This window comes from Myotis davidii, unplaced genomic scaffold, assembly GCF_000327345.1.
Source record: "Myotis davidii unplaced genomic scaffold, ASM32734v1 scaffold299, whole genome shotgun sequence".
Taxonomy (NCBI): Eukaryota; Metazoa; Chordata; class Mammalia; order Chiroptera; family Vespertilionidae; genus Myotis; species Myotis davidii.
Window position 1 is genome coordinate 2,280,041 of NW_006293088.1, and position 23,453 is coordinate 2,303,493.

The 23,453-nt window shown below is 56.0% G+C and overlaps 1 protein-coding gene and 1 long non-coding RNA gene across 5 annotated transcripts in view; both read left to right on the plus strand.

Annotated features, from left to right (window-relative positions):
- The first annotated feature begins 129 nt into the window (after positions 1–129).
- On the plus strand, positions 130–1,205 carry LOC107183588. The gene is made up of 2 exons (XR_001514376.1): positions 130–757; positions 991–1,205. It is a non-coding gene; the product is annotated as an uncharacterized LOC107183588 (long non-coding RNA).
- Positions 1,206–13,045: 11,840 nt separating this feature from the next.
- Positions 13,046–23,453, plus strand: part of ATP13A2 (ATPase type 13A2) — a 13,199-nt gene continuing 2,791 nt past the window's right edge. The window contains exons 1-21 of one of the 4 annotated variants that reach the window (XM_006766670.2): positions 13,046–13,180; positions 13,292–13,474; positions 13,787–13,845; positions 14,009–14,135; positions 14,415–14,494; positions 15,794–15,871; positions 16,067–16,136; positions 17,175–17,309; positions 17,405–17,471; positions 17,565–17,696; positions 18,308–18,463; positions 19,401–19,511; positions 19,598–19,644; positions 19,735–19,923; positions 20,974–21,180; positions 21,650–21,745; positions 21,824–21,983; positions 22,088–22,208; positions 22,323–22,447; positions 23,038–23,198; positions 23,319–23,435. In XM_006766670.2, the coding sequence (XP_006766733.2) occupies positions 13,061–13,180; positions 13,292–13,474; positions 13,787–13,845; positions 14,009–14,135; positions 14,415–14,494; positions 15,794–15,871; positions 16,067–16,136; positions 17,175–17,309; positions 17,405–17,471; positions 17,565–17,696; positions 18,308–18,463; positions 19,401–19,511; positions 19,598–19,644; positions 19,735–19,923; positions 20,974–21,180; positions 21,650–21,745; positions 21,824–21,983; positions 22,088–22,208; positions 22,323–22,447; positions 23,038–23,198; positions 23,319–23,435 (2,541 nt within the window). In that variant the 5' untranslated portion in view covers positions 13,046–13,060. The remainder of the gene's footprint in view (positions 13,181–13,291; positions 13,475–13,786; positions 13,846–14,008; positions 14,136–14,414; positions 14,495–15,793; positions 15,872–16,066; positions 16,137–17,174; positions 17,310–17,404; positions 17,472–17,564; positions 17,697–18,307; positions 18,464–19,400; positions 19,512–19,597; positions 19,645–19,734; positions 19,924–20,973; positions 21,181–21,649; positions 21,746–21,823; positions 21,984–22,087; positions 22,209–22,322; positions 22,448–23,037; positions 23,199–23,318; positions 23,436–23,453) is intronic. The other 3 variants (XM_015565853.1, XM_006766671.2, XM_006766672.2) reach the window with 3 other exon arrangements.

Sequence of the window (23,453 nt, forward strand, 5' to 3'; positions counted from 1 at the left end):
TGTGACCATGTGGCAGTGTTGATTCCCAGCCATGGGAGAGATTGACAACGAATGAATATAGTTGGCCCTCGAGCCGGTGACCTGGGTTGTTGGGAACATAGAAGTCCTCCAGTCACACTGCAGAGCAGGTCGGGGATGGGGAGGTGAGTCAGTTTTCAGCTGGCTGGTCTCCGGCTTCTGGGAGGCATACACTAATTAAAGGAATCAGTAAGTGAAGCAAAGATGATCTCTAGACAGGGCTGTGAAGTCATCAGTTTACTCAGAGACAGGGAGTAGGTGCTATGAAGATAGATAAAGAGTCATTTTACACAGTCCCTGCCGTCACTAATTCATAGTCTGGGCAGGAAGCTAATGAGCAACGTAATAATTAGAAGACGATGCCTGGTCGCGTACTCTTAAGCCCCAGGGTGCCAGGTGCACTGTGGTTCACAGGTTTGTGGGGATCACTAGTCAAGAGGAGTTCAGGAAGAGTTGGGAGTCTTTCCGTGAAAGATGGCAAGAATTAAAGAGTGTGCAGACAGGGCGGCGACGCTGAGAGAGTTCCCTGTCCCGCGCTCCTGCAGCTGTGAGGTGAGCCAGAGGTCGCTCTGGCCCGGTAGGTTGACAGCTCAGCTAATCAGCCCCCGGTTCCCAGGCCTATCGCTGGATGATCGACTCCAGAGACGACTTCACGGAGGAGCGCCTGGCCAAGCTGCAGGACCCCTTCTCCCTCTACCGCTGCCACACCATCATGAACTGCACCAGGACCTGTCCCAAGGTATGCGGGGCCGGCGGCCGCAGAGCCACAGTGACAGATGGTCTCTGCTCCAGGGCATGGCAGAGAGCAGACTCCAGAGAGAGTTCCTGGCCCGGCCTCTGAGTTTTAGAGAGCCTGGTGTGCATTCAGTGCCTGGACACTGCACCAGCTGGGGGAGGGTTCCGCCCAAGGGCATCACTTCTTCCATTCAGTTTCACTACCATTTGGTATTGATTCTCTTCTCTTTTTTCAAGGGGCTGAATCCAGGGAAAGCTATTGCTGAAATCAAGAAAATGATGGCAACCTACAAGGAAAAGAAAGCTTCCGCCTAACTCTTCTCATGCTAACCATGACCTGTAACCAGCTCAGCTGGACATAATTTATATCTAATTTGAGTTTCCATGATTATAGCATGTAAAATAAAGTTTTAAGAAAAAAATAAATGTTATTCTACTTTATTAACCAAAAAGCAAGCCTATTCGTTTTACTCGCTGCAGAGGAATGTGAAGATGCCAGGAGGAGGAGCCTCTAGGGATGGAGGGGGGTGGGTACGGTGGGTCCAAGCATGAAGCTGGTGTCATGCAGCTCCTCCCAGCTTTGCCATTCACCAGTTGGACAGCCTTGGGCAAGTTCCTTCTCTTTGCTACTCCATGTACCCATCTGTAAAATGGGAATCACTTGTGTCTACCTCACCTCCTGGCACTTACTGAGTGCTCAGTAAACGTTAGCTTATTATACAGCGTCCCAATATCTACTTTCAGTATTAGAATTATTTAAAACCAAATTTTGGTCTTTTTTTTTAATATGTTTTTATGGATTTGAGAGAGAGAAAGGGAGAGGGATAGCTGAGAACATTAATCGACTGCCTCCCACATGCGTCACCCGGCCCCACCCCCACCTCACCCCCCAAGTCCCACCCCCGTGCCACTGGGGATAGAGCCCGCAACCTGGGCATGTGCCCTGACCGGGAATTGAACGGGTGACCTCCTGGTTTATGGGTTGATGCTCAACCACTGAGCAACACTGGCTGGGCTTGGTAAGTCTTTTTCATCTCATTGAGGCAAGGTTTGAGATTCCTCCAGCCTGGAGCAGTGACCCAGATCTCTGTGTTAGTCCCACAAATAGCCTCAAGGGACCTCTCACCGAAAGCATGCATTCCCACAGTTGCTGCTGGGATTCTGACACTGCAAGAGTAGTAACACTCATTGGAAACAGTGCACAAATAGGTCAAGGAAAAAGTGGACCCCCCCACCCAACTGCCCAAATCCCGCATCCCCTGTTGACAGTTAATATATTAATTTCCTTCCAGATCTTTATGTCAATACACGTGAGGCATACATAAACTTCTCGTCAAAAACAGTACAATACAAAAAAAAAAACCAAACAGTACAATACAATCTGTTAGCAGCTTTTCTATTTTTCCATTTTTTTTATTGTAAACCAACTCCTCCCAGCTTTGCCATTCACCAGTTGGACAGCCTTGGGCAAGTTCCTTCTCTTTGCTACTCCATGTACCCATCTGTAAAATGGGAATCACTTGTGTCTACCTCACCTCCTGGCACTTACTAAATTTACCATCTTAGCCATTTTAAGTGTATGGTTCCGTGGGGCGAAGTACACTTACATTATTGTGCAACCATCACCACCGCCCAAAACTGAAACCGTCCCTATTAAACAATAACTCCCCATTCCCATCCCCCAGCTCCTGGCAACCATCTTCTACTTTCTGTTTCCGACTTACCTCACACAACTGCAATCTACAGTAATCGTCTTTTTGTGACACGTTTTCGTTAGCATAAAGTTCTCAAGGTTCGTTCATGTTGTAGCATGTGTCAGATGAGTGCTCAGTAAACGTTAGCTTATTATACAGCGTCCCAATATCTACTTTCAGTATTAGAATTATTTAAAACCAAATTTTGGTCTTTTTTTTTTGCAACCATTACCACCGCCCAAAACTGAAACCGTCCCTATTAAACAATAACTCCCCATTCCCATCCCCCAGCTCCTGGCAGCCATCTTCTACTTTCTGTTTCCGACTTACCTGCAATCTACAGTAATCGTCTTTTTGTGACACGTTTTCGTTAGCATAAAGTTCTCAAGGTTCGTTCATGTTGTAGCATGTGTCAGAATTCCTTCTGGACGAAAGGGGCTCTATGGAGAGCAACCTCACAGGGTGGTCTGATCATTCCTAACAGGGCTGATCACCCCGGGCATGTAACTTTGCCTTAAGCAAGCCCTGACCATTGCTCCTGTGCACTCTGAGAATACACCTTCGAAAGCCCCCTTTCAAACCCCTTCGAAAGGGTGGCCACCCTCGGAAGAGTGTATTTTTGAAGTGGTTGTTCAAGGCAGCAAACTCCGGCGTTAACCTATGCCGCCATCTTGGTTCTCCTCGAGAAACACCCATTATTAACATGCCCGTCTTGCTCTTTCCCACCTTTGAGTGATCTTACATTGCTCCTTAATCGGATGCAGAGAAGAAACTGCAGACTGTTACTCTCCGAAGCCTTTATCTGTCTGCTGAGGTCTTCTTTCCAGGTGCTTCTTCTGTTGGACTCAATTTTTTTTTAAATTCTCTACAGGTTTGGACATGCTTACACGGACACTTTCCTCTTTAAGGTGAATAATACCCCATGGCATGTATGTGTCACATTTTGTTCATCCAGTGATGGATGTGTGTGTGTAGAATGTATTTTCTACCTTAGCCTTTCTAACCGCCGGCTAAGTGCTCTGTGGTATAGATGCACCATACTTATTTCATCTTCCCTGCTGTTTCATGTTGGCTAGACCCTGTTTTCACTCCTAGGAAAATCCCGGGGCGACTTTTTACGTTGTAGCAGTGAGGAAACCAAGGCTGCTTGTGTCGTGAGGCAGGCGGCGAGGAAGAATGTCTGACTCACTGAGAATGACCCTAATGAGCACTCTGGCTTTTAGCTTTGCACACCAGGCGCCTTCAGCGTGGCGTGGCCTCATAAGCTTTGTGGCTGCGTTCCTGGCTTTTTAAAGGAAGATTCGGAAGCACTGCTCTCCGACATCCCCAGCGTGACATGCTGGTGCAAAGATGGACGAGATTTGCTCCCTGCCACCTAGGAGCCAGGTCACTCGGAAAAAAGGAACAAGCATTGAACTGGCATTTTAGAGAACAGGGTCTTTGCCCTTAAGTGTAGCATCTCAGAATTCTTGGCCGCCTCAGTAAGAATGCACAGCACACAGTCCTCTGGAGTTTAAGCTCAAAATTCAGAAGAGAACTGAAAACAACTCAAGCAGGCCCCCAGGCCACGTGCGTGGAGGGCAGTAGGACAAAAGCTGCACCTTACTGGTTGCTGTCAGACTCAGGAAAGTTACGCTCCCTGGATTTATGGAAAATGTGACTTTGCTTCTAAGCTCTAGGTCTGTGGGGAAAGATGGGTTTTTCTCATGAATGACTGAATGGCTAGTACAGAGGACTTCTGCAACCCCAGCGACTGGTAAGAGGCAGGGCATGGTAGGGAGCTGCCACTTCACATCAGCTTCATCTTAAACTCCAGCTAAATTGGGCTGTGTTATCCACTGAGAGTTCAATTTACTGCTTAGTTAACCGTTCACTGGGTAGCAGACAGCAGGCAGATGTTCTACGTCAGCAGTCACAAGACTTTCCTAATAAAACCGCGGACCTGACCAGGGACAGTGTTGTATGCTTGAAGCTACTTCTGTGTCCTGACTGTGCAGACAATCAACCTCCACTCAAAATAATACTGTGGGGTGCTTCGAGTTTCTCTCAGGCCAAAGCCAGACATCTCTTCTTAACCAGGTTTTGGGAGTTAATTGAACCTGTGCCTCTTTTCCCATAAAATGGGAATGAATAGCATTCACCTCTCAGAACTGTGGTTGTAGTCAAGATAAGAATAAATGTGGCCCTGGCCGGGTTGCTCAGTGGGTTGAGCGTCCTCCTGATACGCCAAGGTTGTGCATTCAATCCCCAGTCAGCGCACATGCAAGAGTCAACCAAGGCTGCATAATAAGTGGAACAATACCTCAGTGTTTCTCTCTCTCCCTTCCTCTCTCTGAAATTAATTTTTTAAATTGTTTTAAGAATAAATGTAAATTCTCAAAAAACAGAAGTAAATATGTGAGGTGTTGGATGTGTTAACTCGATTGGGGGAATCCTTTCATCATGTGTAGGTCTATCAAATCATGTCATACACTTTAAACAGCTTACAGTTTTGTCAATTACACCTCAATAAAGCTGAAAAATTGTTTAAATAAATAAATACTCAAAATATATAAATAAATACTTAACATATATTCATTTTCCCAAAAAAATGTGAAAAGCATCTCACTTGCAGTAGAGCAAATGCCCATAAACTCAGTTGAGCTATTTGCTTCTGTACCTACTGTGTGAAAAGCCACCTGCTGGAGGCTGCAGGGACTACAAAGTGATCCATTCCCAGCCCTCTGGACTCAGTCTGGCGTACATCTGGCATGACTGGCCAGAGCTAGAGATGTCCTGTCCAAAGGATGGTTTTGCTGTGCAAGGCTGATGCTGCCCGTTTTCCAGCTCGCATGTCGCCGGACTGCTCAGTGCAAGGAGGAAGTGCCGCCGACTGACCCTGGATTCTCTTTGGCCCCTTCTTCTCCCCTGTGCCCAGGAAACTCCTAGCCGAACTGCTGAAACTCCCCTTTGTCTAGACAGCCAGAATCTTGTCATGGGGTTGAAACTAGATAAGAAAATCCCTTTTGTTGCAATCATTTAGTGAAATCTCGAAAAACAGAGAAGTGAGGCAATGCTCTAGAATAAACCAGTCCAAATGAACGACTTCTTAAGCCTTTTGCCAGGCATACTCTGTCCTTCCTGTGAGCTCCCAAGAGAGCAGCAGCTCTGGGAAGAAACCTCCATCTCCAGCATCCTGACCCACAGGTGCAGGAGCCCAGCCCGCAGACCGCCCAGTGACCACACCACAGTGAGAGCCACTTCCCCAAAGGTAAACTTGGACAGAAAGCAGGGCCTCCCACATCCGCTGTGGTTTGGAAAGAAGCTTCCTCTGGCCTCTTGCCTCGTCCAGGTGATGGGCAAAGGGGCAGGTCCTTCCCAGATGGCTCAGAGGATGGAGCCTCTTCAATGCCAACACGAAGAGTGAGAGGACCAGTCTTGCAATGCAGTCCCCAAATCCCCTCTCTTAGGAAGCTTCTAGCCCAGTGCCAGGATCCAAAGAAAGTCACTCGCTCTATCAAGCACCTGCCACCTCATTTCATTCTCTCAGCAGCTTTCATTTTACCAATGAGGAGAGCGGCTCAGAGAGGGAAAGTGACTTTTTCAAGCTCACACAGCTAGGAAGCAAATGATGCACTTCCAGACCCAGGTCTCTCTGGTGCCAGAGCCCAGCCCCTGGCCACAGTACCACACTGTCTCTTGGCAAGGCCATCTGAGCAAGCCTATTTCTAAATCCAGCCATCCTGCCTGCCATGGGGGTCTGAGTTCCCCTGCTTAAGTAAGTGGGCTGCCAGGGATTGGGCTGAGCCCTGGGGGAGAAAGTGGGGACTGAGAGAGTAAGTCATCTGCCCTCACTGGAAATGTCATCTGCAAATGAACAGGTCTTCTCACCTGAACTGAGTGAGGCACTTTAGACCATTCCCCTGGTGGCCAACCTGCTCCACCAGCAGCCTGCGCCAGCTCAGGAAATGGCTCCACTGCTCCCAGGCTATGCAGGCCAACACCTCGGGGGGCATCTGTGATTCCACACATTCCTGTGCCTCCACACCCCGTCCATCAGCAAATGCTGCCGGCATTTACTCCTTTACCAGATGTATTTACTGGCCCAGCGGGCATGGCTCAGTGATTGAGTGTCGACCTAAGAACCAGGAGGTCACAATTCGATTCCCAGTCAGGGCACATGTCCGGGTTGCGGACTTGAGGGGCATTCAGGAGGCAGCCAATCAATGATTCTCTCTCAGTATTGATGTTTCTATCTCTCTCTCCCTCTCCCTTCCTCTCTGAAATCAATGAAAATATTTTTAAATAATAATTATATATATAAAAGGCTAATATGCAGTGTCCTCGAGGGAGTTCGACCAGGAGACCAGGAGTTTGATCACTCGCTATGACGTGCACTGACCACGAGGGCGCAGCGTGGAATGAAGGAATGCCCCAGCTGGCAACCGGAAGGCCCCGATCAGTCCTGATTTCCGGCCAGGCCTAGGGTCCCTACCCATGCACAAATTTCGTGCACCCGGCCTCTAGTCTTTTTATAAAAGGCCTGCTAATATGCTAAGTGTCCACCCAACCAATCACTATGACGCACACTGATCATCACGGGGCAGACGCTCAGTGCAGAAGCTGCCATGATGCGCACTGGCCATTTACAAAGAAATGGCACCACGGACCTGGCGCTGATAAACCAACACTCAGCTTCCTCCAAGTAGCACATAGACCCTGCCACCACCCCAGAGTGGCAGCCCACCAAATCACAGCCAACACTGCCGAGACCTCATGGCACAAAATGCGGCCCACAGCCCAGCCCAGCCCAAAAAAGGTCACTGTGGACGCCAAGTAATGATGTCACGTAGCCAACACCCGGCTTTCTCTCCCTAGCAACTAGTCTCCTTGGAGTTTCTTCAGCCCAGGAACACGACTTGCTTTATAGCCAGGTGGAAACATTTTACACTTTAACCAAACATCTGTGAAGCGTTTTCCCATGCATCATCTCATTTCTGACCATGTTGCCCTGGGCAGGTGTATCTTCCTTCTTTCCATGTACAAAGCATGTACAAAGCAGTGCCAGGCACTGTTCTGAGTGCTGTACATGCTTTTTCTCATGTGATCCTCATAACTCTATGAAGTAGGCATTGCTAATGTCATCAACGCCCTATGTAGACTAAGAAATGAGCGCCCCTCCCCCAAAAAAGAAATGAAGCCCAGAGAGGTTAACTGACTTATCCAAGGTCACACAGCCTAGAAGAGATTGAGGCCACCTTGAGCCAGCATGCATAGTCCTTAACCACTGATGCAGCTGGGGCTGACTCCAAGTGTGCAGTGCGTGGTGAGTGGGTGGGGGTTAATATATCTGTACTAGGGGCCCAGTGCACGAATTCGTGAACCTTGAAAGGAACTGTGGGCCACCAGGCTGTGGTAGGCAACAGGGGCGGGGCTTGGCCCATCCTCTGCACCTCCACCTGGCCCCTCCCTGATGGCACCAGCCCCACTCGCACCCGCTGACAGTGTGGAGACCAGCGCTGGGCACTGGCAGCGGGTGCGAGCGGGGCCAGCACCGGCAACAGGTGTGAGCGCCAGGCAGGACCGCGGTGCGCGGGGAGCCAAGAATTTTCAGTAACCACCAGAGGCTCTCCCCGATGACAGCAACCGGTGCCCCGCCTTGGTCTGGCGCCCCCACTCACCTGCTCCACCATCACGCCGTGGCCAACACCCGCCATGTTCTGCACACGCCCCCTGGTGGTCAGCACACAACATAGCAACCGGTTGTTCCACTGTCCGGTCTATTTGTATATTAGCCTTTTATTATATAGGATTTCTTAATGTCACACCACTGTGGATGTCAGTGTCACCTGTGTGAATCTGTGTTGTGTGCGTGTGTCTTGGGAGTCTATGTGTGTGTCTAAGGGTTATTGTGTCTTTATCTCTTAAATGTCACATCTCTTCTGTTTGTGAATTGGTGTGAGGGTTGTCGTGTACTTGTGTTTGTGTGTCTGTATGTTCGTGTGTCTCAGGGTTTTCCTATCTGATTCCCTGCAAGTCCCCTCTCTGTGAGTGTATGTCTGAGGGCTGAGGCGTCTCTATCTCTGCGCCTGCGTTGGAGGCGGCTCGGACTACAAGTCCCAGCAGCCCCTGCGGCGCGACGGACGACGTTCGACCGCAGTGGGTGGGGCGGGGCTTCAGAACACGACTGCGGCACCTTCCCAGGCGCCGACAGCTGCCGGGGGCGTCCCCCCGCCCACCCTCTCCCCCGTTGCAGATAGTCAGCCCGGGGGCCCTTCCCAGGGAGGCCAGGAGCCTGGAGATGGCGCCGCGCAGAGCCGTCCCCTCCCGTCTCCCTGCAGCCCTGGGAGAGGAAGCTCCGGGTGGCGGGGCGCAGGGAAATGCCCCCGCTCCCGCGAGTGCGACGGCTGTCCAGGTGCGGGGAGAGGCATGGAGGGCGCAGCATCCGGGGCCTCTGAGCAGTTTTCTCACGGCTGAAAAATGAATGGAGTTGGAGAAGCCAGGCTCCGAGTCCCTCGGTCAAAGGCACAAAAGGCCACTCCCACCCCCTGCCTCGGCCCCCAGAGGAAGCTTATCAACATCCAGGTCCGGGGACCACACCTTCCATGTTACCATCACAGGCGGCCCCGGCCCATCGTTTCTAGAACCTAATTGAAATCCCACCTGTTGAGAACGGGGGCCCGTCGACCTTCCCTACCCAGGAGGTTCTTTTATCCAGGTGAATCACTCAGACCCCAGACCTCAGCAAAGAGCCCACCAGGGCTAGAGCATCCTCTGCAGCTGCAGGCCCCTCCTCCAGGTCTCTCCTCCCCCAGCTGCCCCCGCAGGCCCCACCCCCAAAGTGTAGAATGCACCCCGGGTGAGGGAGGGGAGAGGCTGAGAAAGATGGCCCCTGAGCTGCCGGTCCAGGGATTGGGGTGCTGTTGGCAGGTTGTCCCTCACCCCCTAGTCTGGCCCCAGGGGAACCACAGAGGAGGAGGCAGCACTGCCTCCCTGGACTGCTGCGAGATCCCCAGCAGGAAGCCCAGCTTCCGCAGGAAACAGAGTTGCCAGATAGCTTTGACTCCAGCCCCTCTGTTCTGCCCCCAGCTTTGCCCCAGGGCTGTGGAGCCGGGCCAGGCTGAGCAGTGTGGCTTTGGACATGTTAATCAACCTGTTTGTGCCTCATTTTAAATGGGGATCCTAATCCATGCTTTTCACCACGGGGTGGCTGTGAGGAATGTGCTTATTTAGACCCATTCTGTCCAGCGTCTCCCCTTCCAAGCTGTATGGCCCCAAAAAGGGAACTTCGAAGCTTTGTTCCTCTGCTTCTTCAGCTGTAAAAGGGGGATAATACTCCCTCCCTCAGAGGGTTATGCATGCAGGGCAGTTGCTTTTATCAGAAGAGCAATACAATCCTGGTGAAGGCATTCTTGTCCCACACAGCCTGCATGTGCCTGCTCTGAGCTGGTGGGACGGAGAGATCAGACACTTCCCTGCCCTTCCTGTGACATCCCGGGGGAGACTGAGATGTGAATAAATAAGCACATCAGAGTGTTTGCTCCTATTGGAGAGAGTGCCCTGGGCCTGACCTTGGCAGGAGACTAGATTTCCACAGGTGTGACTTCCTCCTTCAAGCTTCTCTGCCTTTCTTCCCTGGGTTGGCTGGGAGAGCATCCAAGGAAAAAGACAATGACCGGTGTGTCATCGATGTGGGAGGAGGGGAGGGAGCAAGTGAGGGTGGCACAAGACCGTCACTGGCCGGACCTTCAAGAGGGGGCTCGCTGGCCGCAGATCAGTTATTCTCATCATTTAAGTTTCTGTCTCTCCCTCTCCCTTCCTCTCTGAAATCAATAAAGATATATTTTTAAAAAAAAACACTCAAGAAGGGGCTCACACCTCTGCACCTCACAGCGGACTGACCTGAGGCAGGAGCTGGACATAGTGACGCCTCGTATGTCACTTCCATGCTCTTACGCAGGGAGACGTGCAGGCATTTGTTCATTCATCCAGTAAGTGGTTCCCGAGCCCCAGCCACGTGTCAGGCGCGCTGAGCAGGATGGCCGATGACACCCGTGCAAGCCTGACGTCATGATGGATGTTGGCGGATCCGGGTGGAACGGGCAGACAGGACTTTGTAGTAGGACAGGCCCTTTCCGGCTGTGAGACAAGGCCGTGAGCTGTCCCGCCGAGGGTTTTAAGGCACCGGGAACAGTGGCACAGCTGTGAGTGCTCAGGCCGTGTGACAGGAAAGTGGAGGAAAGCCTGGGAAATGGGTCAGCGCAGAGCCACATCTCCCTGGAGGGGAGCCAGCAGCCACCGACCTGGCATGTGCAAGCCCAGGCTTCCGGAACCCCAGACACCCCGGTGGCTCCCACTTCCTCCTGTGCCAGCTGCTTCGGGGTTAGGATCCTAGACTTGGGGAGTGGAAGCCCGGAGAGGCTGAGGCACTTGCCTTGCAAAAAAAACAAAAAACGCTTGCTTGTTAGAGAGCCAGGAGCACAATTACTGTGGAGATGACGACGACGCTGATGGAGAGGCCCTTGCTTAAGCGCATGGACCCTAGATCCGAATCCCACCTCTCCCTGGCTGTGTAGCCTTTGGGCCACTTACTACACCTCTCTGGGCCTCAGTTTCCTACTTTGTAAAATAGGGATGAAATGAGTACCTGCTTCATGGGAATAAAGGAACAGATGTAAAGCCCTGGGAGCAGGGCCTGGGCTGGGTCAGCCCCTTATAGCATGAGGTGCTCTTCCCCTTATACCACAGAATCCTCCAGAGAACAGCTGTGAGGCATGAGAAACGACCCACCCTGCCCACTCGGAGAGCTGGTCTCCAGGGCTGGTGGGGGAATAGCACAAGACAGACAGGACTCCAGGAGCAACTGGGACTGCGGCCTTTTGCAGTGGGGCAGGCAGAGGGCTGTGGCTTGTTGGTGGCAAGCGCCTGAGAACCCAGCATTGCCAGGCAGGCTGTGTCGTCCTGAAGCTCCGTGCCTCTGCCCCCACACCAGGAGCAGCCTGAGTTTCCCCTGGCTACACCGGAGGGCAGAGGGGCCGCAGCGTTTGTCTGAGGGCCGGGGAAGCAAGGAAATGAGGCCTCAATGAGCCTCACTCACAAGCTGGACGCCCAGGCCTAGAGATCGAAGGGACCACCCCAGGGGACCCAGTCAGGGTCTCTATGAGCCCCAGGGAGGAAGAGTCCCTGGCCTCCCGCCCCTCTAGCCTTGAGTAGACTCCTGGCCAGAGCCCCTGATGGCTGAGGGCTACAGGTGTGTGTGTGTGTGTCTGTGTCTGTGTCTGTGTCTGTGTCTGTGTCTGTGTCTGTCTGTCTGTCTTCCTGGAGCTGGTGGCTTCCATCTGTCTTCTGAGTCACCTGAGTGGACAGAGGAGTGATTGGCGGTAGGTGGGGCTTGGGCTAATTTGGTTTCTGAGTCATCGCTGTGAGAGCGGCTTCAGGAGGTGCAGAGCGTATGCCCTGTTCTCTGAAAGTGCCCACGTAGACCCCAAAAGCACAGGATCCGGACCCTTGAGTTCCTGGCTCCACCATTTACAGGGGTGGGGGGGGCGGGGGGCTGTCTCTGAGCCTCAGCTCCCTCATTTGCATAATGGGAAAAAGGAGTCCCCCTCATCGTGTTGCTGGGTCAAATGAGTTAATTTGTGTAGAGGCTCAGAGCTGCTCTTGTCACCTGGGAAGTGCTTAATGGATGTTGGCGGCTCTTATTATGGTTATTACCGTAGTAATTACTGTCCCCGTCACAAGGCAGGGAGATGTGGGGGCTGGGGTAGGAGACAGACTGCCTGGCCTGTGGGACACATGGCCCCAACCCTCAGGGTGTTCCCAGGCGGTAAAGCAGACGGATTAGAGCCCACCCTGGGGTCTGCCTAGCTGGGCTTGCGTCCCTGCGCTGCCGCGTGCTTGCGAGATCTCGGGCAGGTTACCCAGCCTCTCTGAGCCTCATTTTCTTCTGTAAAAGGGGATAGTCATTGCGCTTACGCGGCAGGGTTATGTGTTAACTATGTAAAGAGCCAGGAGTAGAGCTCGCACACGCACACGGGGTCGCTGTGGCTCGGGGAAACCGGAAGCCAGGTTTGGGGGCAGAGCAGCTGAGAGGCGGTGATACTGTGACGGTGGCAGGTGCCTGGGACACCACAGCCCTGGGGGCTGGCTCAGCTCACCCTCCTCTCCCGCCCACCCCAGTGGCTGGGTCCCTCCTCCCCACTCCCACCCCACCTGTGGGGTGAGGCTGCCCTCAAAGGCGGGCTGACGTTTTACCAGTCCAAACTGGACTTCCCCGCGTCTCCTCGCTGCCAGGCCTGCGCTGGCCTTGAACAAGATAAGCAACTGACCCCGCCTTCAGGGTGGGGACCAGATGGGAAAGTGGGGCACAGCGCTCCCAGGAGGCTGGCAGCAGCATGTGTGAGCGCTGTGGAGGCTCAGGGCGCTCCCCAGGCGCGTGCCCCAAAGCTGGGCCCACCCCCGTCAGAAGTCACCAGACACACAGTAAACAAGACACTGTGTGTGAGAACCAACAGACCGGCCAGATAACAGGCCCGGGAAGACTTGAGCTGTTGTCCCGATCACATCAGTTTATTAAAACGGCGCTGCTTGTTATGTTTAAAGAAATAAGAGGAAGAGGAGCCCCCTGCCCCCAAATGACCTTTTTCTCTCTGTCCACAGACAGCAGCCTTCTGGTGGGCAGCACGGCCGCCAGTTATGGGACCCTGACGATAGAGCCATCTCTCGATCCCCTCAGCTCCTCAGCTTCATCCGTGGTATGTGGGCCAGAGGGGGCAGGTGGGACCAATACCAGGCCGCCCAGACCCCCGGCTTAATCCTCCAGCCCCCGCCCGCCCCCACCTGGCCTTCTCTCCCGGCGCCCACAGAGGCTCAGCGGCTACTGCGGGAGTCCATGGAGGGTTATTGGCTATCACGCCGTGGTCTGGATGATGGCAGGGATCCCTTTGCTGCTCTTCCGCTGGAAGCCGGCATGGGGGGTGTGGCTGCGATGCCAGCCGTGCAACCTGGCCCGCGCCGAAACACTCGTCATCGAAATAAGAGACAAAGAGGTGAGAGCCCAAGCGGGGCAGCCTAGAGCTGGAGGAAGGTGGCGTGGGGTCAGGTTGGCGGGTGGAGGATGCTCAGGTTCATCCCAGCCTGGCCACTAATTTTCCGTGGGACCTTGTGCAGACTGTTCCCTGTGGACCTCAGCTTTCCCATCTGAGCAGTGGGCAGAAGGGGCAGGTTGGGAGGTTCCTGAGGAGGCCATCTATATTCTTGATCCCTGCCTCCTCCAGCGGGGACTGCCTGGCTGTGGGGAGGAACCTGGGGGAAAAGAGGGGGGTCTCTTCCAGGACTAAGTCCATTCCTCTGTGTTCCAGGATAGTTCGTGGCAGCTCTACACTGTCCGGGTGCAGACCGAGCCCATCAGCGAGGGCAGGTAAGGCAGCCCATCACCCCTTCCCAGAAGCCCCTGTTCCCTGGCCCCCACGCACAAAGGCTCTGGCACCCTCCCCTCCCAGGGACAGAGGGTGGCTCTGGGGGGATGGGGAGGTGGTGGGTTAGCTCCCAGAGCTCTACAGTAACCCCCAAACCCTCCCCAGCCTGGCGCTGCCCCCACAGACCCAGGCGGAGGATGGGCGGAGCCAGGCTGCTGTGGGGGCAGTACCGGAGGAAGCATGGAAGGACACCGCCCAGCTCCACGGGAGTGAAGAGGTCGTGAGTGGACAGGTGGGTTCTGGACAGTCCTTGCCCCGCTCTGGGCTTTACTCTCAGATGCTGTAGTGTGTGTGTGTGTGTGTGTGTGTGTGCGCACGCTCGCTCACTCACTTAGCGGGGTGGACTCCATGTTCTCCAGGCACCTTTGGTTTTGTCCTAAACATCCGGACGCTGACTGACCACTTTACCCTCCTCTCTTGTCGCTCTCCTGTGACACTGGTCCCTGCCCCCACCCCACGCGAGCGCTGCTCCGGGGCTGCCTGAAGCCCAGCCTCTCCTTTCTCCCCCCAGCAGCGGCTGCTGCGGTTCTACCTCTTCCGGGGCCAGCGCTACGTCTGGATAGAGACCCAGCAGGCCTTCTGCCACGTCAGGTAGGGGCCGTGGCTCACACCACCTCCCACAAGGTGCTGCATTGGGCCAAGGAAGTGGCCTGGCCTGGGCTCCTCCACGCTCTGTGCCGTGGCCTCCTGAAATCATGGGCATGTCACTGGGCCTGGGAGTCTCTATAAACAGGGCATGAAGAGCATCCCCGCCTCCTGGGGCTATTTCGAGGGTGAGGCTCCTAAGTGTCATATAAAGCTCCGCCCAGCCTCTAGCCCAGCCGTGGGCAAACTACGGCCCGCGGGCCAGATCCAGCCCGTTTGAAATGAATAAAACTATTGAAAAAAAAGACCGTACCCTTTTATGTAATGATGTTTACTTTGAATTTATATTAGTTCACACAAACACTCCATCCATGCTTTTGTTCCGGCCCTCCGGTCCAGTTTAAGAACCCATTGTGGCCCTCGAGTCAAAAAGTTTGCCCACCCCTGCTCTAGACTCACACCATCTGTTTGGGGTCTGGTCCCAGCGCTGCCACCTCCGAAGCGCTTTATAAATGTGAGCTTACAACACATCTGAGTTGAGCCCCAAGAAGCAGACCCTGAGCCAGGGATTCAAGTGCAGAGTTTGCCTGGACGGTGATCCCAGGAAACACTGGGAAGTGAGGTGGGACGGGCAGGCTGCCAGGGGAGTGGTTATTGTGGGCAGCTGGAGCCCAGTCCACTCAGGGATCTCTGAGCCCATGTAGAGCACACACCTCAGTGTGTCCTCACCCCCAGAGTGAGGAGGCTGGGGTACCTGTCCATCACCTTCCTAACCACTGTTGGTTGTGGGCAGAGAAAGCCCCTGTAGCTGGGAGAGCCCTTAGGTGTCTGCACTAAGCTTCTGCATCGCACGGAGATAAATGCCAAGGGCATGTGGGGGTGGCACCAGCAGCCTCTGCTACATACGAAGGGCAGCAAAGATCGCCAATGGGTTTGTCATTTAGTAAGTGCCAGGCACTGTCCAAGCATGTGGCAGGCTTACCTCCTGTAACCCGCCCGCAGCCCTCTGAGCGTGGTGCTATCACCGTTCCCATGTTGCAGATGAGAAAACTGAGGCACTGAGAGGTTAAGTGACTTACCTAAGGCGTCGTTGCTCTTGTCACTATTGAGTATTGTCATCTCTCGTTGTTCTCTTTCCTTGCTGAGAGGGTTTGGGGCCAGTCAGAGGAACCGAGGAGAGAGTTAAGCCCAGGGTTAGTGAGGGACCTGCTTTCCCTGGGAGCGTAGCGGGCAGAAGTGGGCCAAAGGGGCTGGGGGTGCAGAGCGCAGGCCCGTCACCTACAGTGCCCCTCCCCACCTTCCCAGCCTCCTGGACCAAGGCCGCACCTGTGACGACATGCACCACTCCCGCTCCGGCCTCGGCCTCCAGGACCAAACCTTGAGGTGTGTGCTGCCCTGGACCAGGGGCCCTGAGAGCTGGGGACGCCGTGCCCCCACCCCGCGTGCTGCCTTCCTCCAGTCACCTGCCTTCTCTGGACCTCAGTTTCCCCAGCTGTAAAATGGGGAGCTCTCACCCCAAGAGGGTCCAGCTGCCACAGCCCCTTTTGTCTGATGGCTTTGCCCCTTCTCCTCTCACAGGAAGGCCATCTACGGCCCCAACGTGATCAGTGTACCCGTCAAGTCCTACCTGCAGCTGCTGGTGGACGAGGTAGGCTGTCGCTGGGCTGCGTCCCACCTCTGACCTCGCCTGGCTGTGTCACCTCGGCCAGGGGCTTGCCTTCTCTGGGCCCAGACTAGCTGTCCCCTTCTCCTCCGTAGAGTCATCCCAGACCCAACCCCAGTCAGCTCAGGGTGAGGATGGGAGGTTCTGGCCCAGGCTGGGGACTAGAACCAAGGTGAACCCACACAGCCTGGGCTCCTGCTCTGCGCCGAGCCCAGGTCCGGGGCCTGTTCGTGTGCCACCTCCTCATTCTCCCACAGCCCCGTGAGCAGGGACTGGGAGTGGGGACACTCTGCTCACATATAAGGAAAGCCCTGACTGGTTTGGCTCAGTGGATGGAGCGTTGGCCTGCAGACTGAAAGGTCCCAGGTTCGATTCCGGTCAGGGGCATGTACCTTAGTTGCGGGCACATCCCCTGTAGGGGGTGTGCAGGAGGCAGCTGATCGATGTTTCTCTCTCATCAGTGTTTCTAACTCTCTGTCCCTCTCCCTTCCTCTCTGTAAAATATCAATAAAAAATATTTAAAAAAAAATAAGGAACACGAGCTCAGAGCGGGGATGTGGCAGGGCCAAGGTCACACAGGGACAAGGGAAACCAGTGACGCTGACCTTCGGAGTAGAGTTACCCTCCCAGCCCTCTGAGCCAGGGACAGACGCCTGTGAAGGGCAGAGGTTCTTAGAGTCTGGTCTGATGCGAGCTCTGGAGAGCCACATGGGAACTCTGTGGTTTTAGGGCCAGTGATTTAGCCCCTCCTGTGCCTCAGTTTCCTCACCTGTAAAGTGGAGCTGATGGCAGCATCTGCCTGGCGGAATTGTCATCACATGTGTGACCCTTAGGCGAAGTGCTTCTCAGGGGCCACATGCGCATGCCCATGTCCTGTGCAGAGCAAATAAGCTGGGGCTGGAGGGACGCCTGGATGGACTGACAGGGCCTGGCTGTGGTCCTGTGACCGCTGCAGGGCCCTCTGCTCCCTGCGCCGGGCTTCCCTGGGAACCCCGGGCCTCACATGCCTCCTGCCCCCACCAGGCACTGAACCCCTACTACGGGTTCCAGGCCTTCAGCATCGGGCTGTGGCTGGCTGACCGCTACTACTGGTACGCCCTGTGCATCTTCCTCATCTCCTCCGTCTCCATCTGCCTCTCGCTGTACAAAACCAGAAAGGTGGGTGATGTGAGGTGGGTGGGGCAGGGCGGGACAGGTGGGTCCCCAAGGGGGGGCTCCACCCATCCACTCCCTGCTTGTCCCCCTGATTACAGCAAAGCCAGACCCTGAGGGACATGGTCAAATTGTCCATGCGCGTGTGCGTGTGCCGGCCTGGGGGAGGTGAGAGCTGGGGAAGGGAGGGAGATGCGGGCGGTGGCTGGGGCCTCCCCCTTCCCGCCTCCGGGTCACGCTGAGGCTTCCGCTTGCCTGCAGAGGAGGAATGGGTTGACTCCAGCCAGCTGGTGCCCGGAGACTGCCTGGTGCTGCCCGAGGAGGGTGTGCTGATGCCCTGCGATGCCGCGCTGGTGGCCGGCGAGTGCGTGGCCAACGAGAGCTCCCTGACAGGTGAGCCCGCCCCTGGCCCGCCGGCTCCTGCATCTCCCCCCGGCACCAGCCCCGCAGCCTCGCATCAGGACTTCCAGTTGGAGTTTTCTCTTCCCTCCTGCCAACAGCCTGGCCTCCGCATTACTCATTCCGCACCCCTCGGGCCCTCAGTAAGAGATCGCTGCTCTGCCAGGCAGCGGGCTCGGGGCCCTGCAGTGGTTAAGCCCCCTCGTGTCAATACTTCATTGGTTTGAATGATAAAAATAGCACAGCTTGTTACAAAAGAATTCCCAGGGAAGGAGGCGGTCTCCCCCAGCCTCTGCCCCTGCTTCGCGTATGTGTGCACACGCACACGCCTGACTCCCCTGAGAGATGGTTCCTGTAACTGACAGGCTGCACACACCTTCCCGGGACTGTCGCGCGGTGTCTTTATGTCGTTGCCCTCTGCCCTCAGTGGCCCTCTCTGTAAAATGGGGGCAGTGGTTTTTTTACACGTGGTTATGAGAGTTACACGAGGCCTGGGGCTGAGGAAACAATTCCCCACATAACTCTTGGTCTTGTTGGCGGGACTGGGGGGGCAGGGAGCGGTGGGGCACAGAGGCCATCATGGGCCTCACACCACATCCTTGCAGGGGAGAGCGTGCCAGTGCTGAAGACGGCCCTGCCCGAGGGGCCAGTGCCCTACGGCCCGGAGACCCACCGGCGGCACACACTCTTCTGCGGGACCCTCGTCTTGCAGGCCCGGGCCTTCGTAGGACCCCACGTCCTGGCCGTGGTGACCCGAACAGGTAGGAGTCAGGGAAGCAGGGAGGGTGCCAGGCCCAGCACCTGGAAGAGAGGCCTGTGCGTGCACCACCCTCTTCATTCAGGGGCCATGGGGTAGGGAGGATCCACCTCTGCCACTGCCCTGCTTGGGGTTGGCTGAGGGAGGGATGTGGCGAGCAGGAAAGAGCCCCCCGCCCCCACGGTTTCAGTTACCTGTCATCAGCCACGGCCTGAAAATAGTAAGGGGAAAGTTCCAGAAATGAACAGTTGTTTAGTTTTAAGTTGCACGCTGTTCTGAGTAGCATGGTAAAATCTCACACAATCCCACTCTGTCCCACCGGAGACGTAAGCTTCCCTTTGCCCAGCATATTCATGCCCGGTACTCCACCCGCCCCGTAGTCACTTCGCCGACTCGGTTACCAGACTGGGTGTCGAGGTATCACGGTGCTTGTGTTCAGGAAACCCTTATTTTCTTAATAATGACCCCAAAGTACGAGAGTAGTGATGCTGGCAATTCAGGTATGAGAGAGAGAAGCCGTAAAGCGCGGCCTTTAAGTGAAAAGGTGACTACCTACAGGAGAAAACAGTCTATATAAGGTGCGTTACCATCACGGTTTCAGGCACCCACTGGGGGTCTTGGAACACATCCCTTTCAGATAAGGGGGGACTACTGTGCAATTTCAGCAGGTTCTTGCCACCTGGGAGCGAGACCGGCCTGTGCCGGCCTGGGGGAGGCCTGTGCCGGCCTGTAGGATTGGACTTACTAATTGAGTTTTTACTGAACTCTACAAGGGCTGGACAAGGCCTGTGGGCTGTCATGTGTGACCTCAAACTGGGTAACTTTGAACCCTGGAGCATTATGTCCTACAACCCTAGCACTGCAGGTGGAATGGGTAGGGATTGAGGAAACCCATCTTGACCTTCAGCATCCCCTGCCTCAGTTTCCCCATCTCCTCACAGGGTTCTGCACGGCTAAAGGGGGGCTGGTGAGCTCCATCTTGCATCCCCGGCCCATCAACTTCAAGTTCTACAAACACAGCATGAAGTTTGTGGCTGCCCTGTCTGTCCTGGGTGAGTGTAGCCTGTGCCCCACTCTGCTGTGGTCCCCAAGGCCCCAGCCTAAACCCCGCTGAGTCCCTCCCTTGCTGTCTCCCCAGCTCTCCTCGGCACCATCTACAGCATCTTCATCCTCCACCGAAACCGGGTAAGCCTGGGGGCTGGCTGGGTGGGGGCTGCCAGTAGGAGTCCAGGGCCCATCCAGTCGGCCCTTGGCATTCACAGTGCCCTCTGCCAGGTGCCTGTGAATGAGATCGTGATCCGGGCTCTGGACCTGGTGACGGTGGTGGTGCCGCCCGCCCTGCCAGCCGCCATGACCGTGTGCACGCTCTACGCCCAGAGCCGGCTGCGGAGCCAGGGCATCTTCTGCATCCACCCGCTGCGCATCAACCTGGGGGGCAAGCTCCGGCTGGTGTGCTTCGACAAGGTGGGGGCGTGGGCGGGGCACAGACAGGCATCACGGCCAGGCCTCCCCACCTGCAGTCTTCACTCAGCAGCGTTGGCGGAGGGCCTGCTGGATGCCAGGCCCTGTCCCGGGGTGGAAACACAAATGTCTGAGATCATTAATTCATTTGTTTGAGAGCCACTGAGGGCCTACTGTGCGCCCAGTACTACTGGGGACCCATCAGTGACCCGCAGAGATGGACATGGGTATGGGTGTGTGTGTGTGTGCGCGCACCCATCTACTCCCCTCACAGCAAGTGAGCCAGGGAGCACAGAGAGCCACCGGTATGATGGGTTTTAGGAAGGAAGTGAATGGGGTACATGATGGGCGATACATGGGGGTCACTCTCTTAGAGAGGGCAGTCAAAGAGCAGGTCCCTGGATGACTTCAGTGAGGGGTGAACCGCACAGATGTAGCAGGACAGGGGAGGGGTGTAGGGGCAGTTGGGAAGGAACCAATGTGGCTCCTTGGAGGAGTAGGCCATGCGCTTGGGGCCCCGGGAGCAGAGGGTAGATGCTGTTCTGGGGGCAGGGGGGCCATGAGAGTTTTGAGTGGAAAGGGTGGTGCATAATCAGATGCTCAGAGTCCCCAGGCTAGACGAGGAGCCAGACAGGTAACCGATGGAAGTGTAGGAAATGCAGGCATTCTTTTATTCATTCATTTGTTCATTCATTCATTCATTCAACAATTACACTGACCAGACCTTCTCCCTGGTACTGCAGTGAGCAATTGATGGGGTAGCAAGGAGGCTGTGGGTGGGAGCCCAAAGCCGGGACACCTGACCCAACCGTAGGCTTAAGGAAGGCTTCCTGGAGGAAATTATGCCGATGAAACAGCAGGGGCTGGGGAGGGCCGATCAGCACAGGGATCCAAATGTGCAAAGGCCCAGAGACGAGAGAGGACCTCTTCTGGCTCCAGCTCTGGCTCCTGGGCTCCCATGGGACCCACCTGGCCTGGGGTGTGGGCGCCCAACCCAGCAGGGCACAGCTCATCCCAGGCCTCACCACTGGGCTGCCCCCTTGCCCCCTGCAGACAGGCACCCTCACTGAGGATGGCTTGGATGTGATGGGTGTGGTGCCCCTGCAAGGGCAGGCCTTCCTGCCACTGGTCCCAGAGCCCCGCCGCCTGCCCATGGGGCCCCTGCTCCGAGCACTGGCCACCTGCCACGGCCTCAGCCGGCTCCAGGACACCCCAGTGGGCGACCCTATGGACCTCAAGATGGTGGAATCTACTGGCTGGGTGAGGAGGCCAAACAGGGTGGCTGGGCCCTAGGTAAGCCCACCTGGTCTTCATTCTAGGACTTCCAGGGCGTTCTCGGTTGTGCCACCATCAGTGGTAACAATGACCAAGGCCAAGTGCTCAGCACCTACTATGTGCCAGCACCTACTAAGTGCCAGTGCGCTGTTGTAGCTGTTGTCCATCTCTTCACGTACTCCTCCCTGTGGCCCCGGGAAGGAAGCCCAAAGCTGCCTCACAGGGAGGAAGCTGAGGCTGAGGGAGATTTGCAGTAGCTTGTCCAAGGTCACCAGCAGCTTTTAAGTGGCAACGCCAGAGTTTGCACTTGGGTCCCACATTCTTCTGTTCTATCCAGTCTCACGTTAAGGAAGTCTTTCATAGTCTGACTGAGTCTCTCCTGCTGCCTCTCTCCACGGGCCAAGGATCGGCTGCCCCAGGCCCTCTGATGCCAACCTCTCTGCCTGCCTCCCAGGTCCTGGAGGAGGGGCCGGCTGCAGACGCGGCATTTGGGTCCCAGGTGTTGGCAGTGATGAGACCTCCCGTTCAGGAGCCCCAGCTGCAGGGCACGGTGAGCTGAGGGTGTGCCTGTGGGGTGGGAGGGGAGGGCTCCACAGGCCAGCCCCTCAGCTGCCCCTCCAACCTGCAGGAGGAGCCCCCGGTGCCGGTCAGCATCCTCGGCCGCTTTCCCTTCTCGTCATCCCTGCAGCGCATGAACGTGGTGGTGGTGTGGCCAGGGGCCGCTCAGCCAGAGGCCTATGTCAAAGGCTCGCCTGAGCTGGTGGCAGGCCTCTGTGACCCCAAGACAGGTGAAGGGTCCACTGGTCGGCCTTGGCACAGAAAGGGGTGGGCGCCCAGCCTCTGTCCCTGCATCCCCCTTCTTGTCCCAGTGACTTCTGCCTCTGCCTGGTAGTGCCCGCCAACTTCGCCCAGATGCTGCAGAGCTACACAGCCACTGGCTACCGCGTCGTGGCCCTCGCCGGCAAGCCGCTGCCCATCCCACCCAGCCTAGAGGCTGCTCAGCAACTGACCAGGTGGACCCTGGACACCAAGCCTCAGGCGTGGGCAAAGGGAGGCCTGGTGCAGGCAGAGCCCAGAGCTGGGGGAGGGGCCTCGTTCACTGGGTGACCTCTGACCCCACCCTGCAGGGACACGGTAGAGCAGGAGCTGAGTCTCCTGGGGCTGTTGGTCATGAGGAATCTGCTGAAGCCACAGACCACATCAGTCATCCAGGCTCTGCGGGGGACCCGCATCCGCACGGTCATGGTGACAGGTACCAGCGGGGCCCGGTTAGGCAGGCTGCCCCCTCCTGGGCAGACACAGATACCTAGTGGCACTTCCTGGGGCACATGTCATGGATCTTTATACAGTGTCCCTACCACCTGGTCATTGTCACCCCATCTGACAGACGAGGAAGGTGAGGCTCAGAGGGCCCAGGGGTGGTGTGGGGCAGCCTGGGCTCCACCCCCACGGCTCACCTGCTGGGTGGCCTCTCCAAGGTCTAGTTTCCACCTTTGAGAAATGGGGGAAATGACAAAGGTGTGACAGTTTCGTGGAGCAAAAAAAGCAAGATTCTAGCCAGGTGGCATGGAGGAGCCCAATGGGTCTGTTTCCTCCTGTCCCCCCCTCACCTCCCACACACGCTCTGCCCAGCAAGTCCCACGGCACTAAGTAGTATCTGTGGAACTCACACCCAGGCCCCCAGTTTCTAAGACCTTTGACGCCTAATTCTATAGACGAGAAAACCGAGGTTCACGAACATTGATAACCTGTCCAGCCTCGATGTTCCCATCCGTGAGTGGCAGGAGAGTGAGGGTGGCCCCTGGCAAGCAGCTGGACCCTGACCTGCCCCATGCCCTCCAGGGGACAATCTGCAGACAGCAGTCACTGTGGCCCAGAGCTGCGGCATGGTGGGCCCCCAGGAGCGTCTGGTCATCGTCCACGCCACTGCCCCTGAGCGGGGCCAGCCTGCCTCCCTCGAGCTCCTGCCTGTGGAGTCCTCGGTGGCTGTGAACGGGGCTCAGGTGAGGTTGGCCCAGAGTTCCTGCTGCGTACCCAGCTGGTGACCTCACCCCTGTGCCACCTGACCCGCCCCAGCAATCGGGGTGGGCAGGGGAGCTGAGCTGAGCTTCCTGGGCCCCTAGGATGCTGACCAGGCCGCAAGCTACACCGCGGAGCCAGACCCCCGATCCAGCCACCTGGCCCTCAGCGGGGCCACCTTTGCTGTGCTTAAGAAGCACTTCCCCAGGCTACTCCCCAAGGTAGGGCTTGCCTCCCCA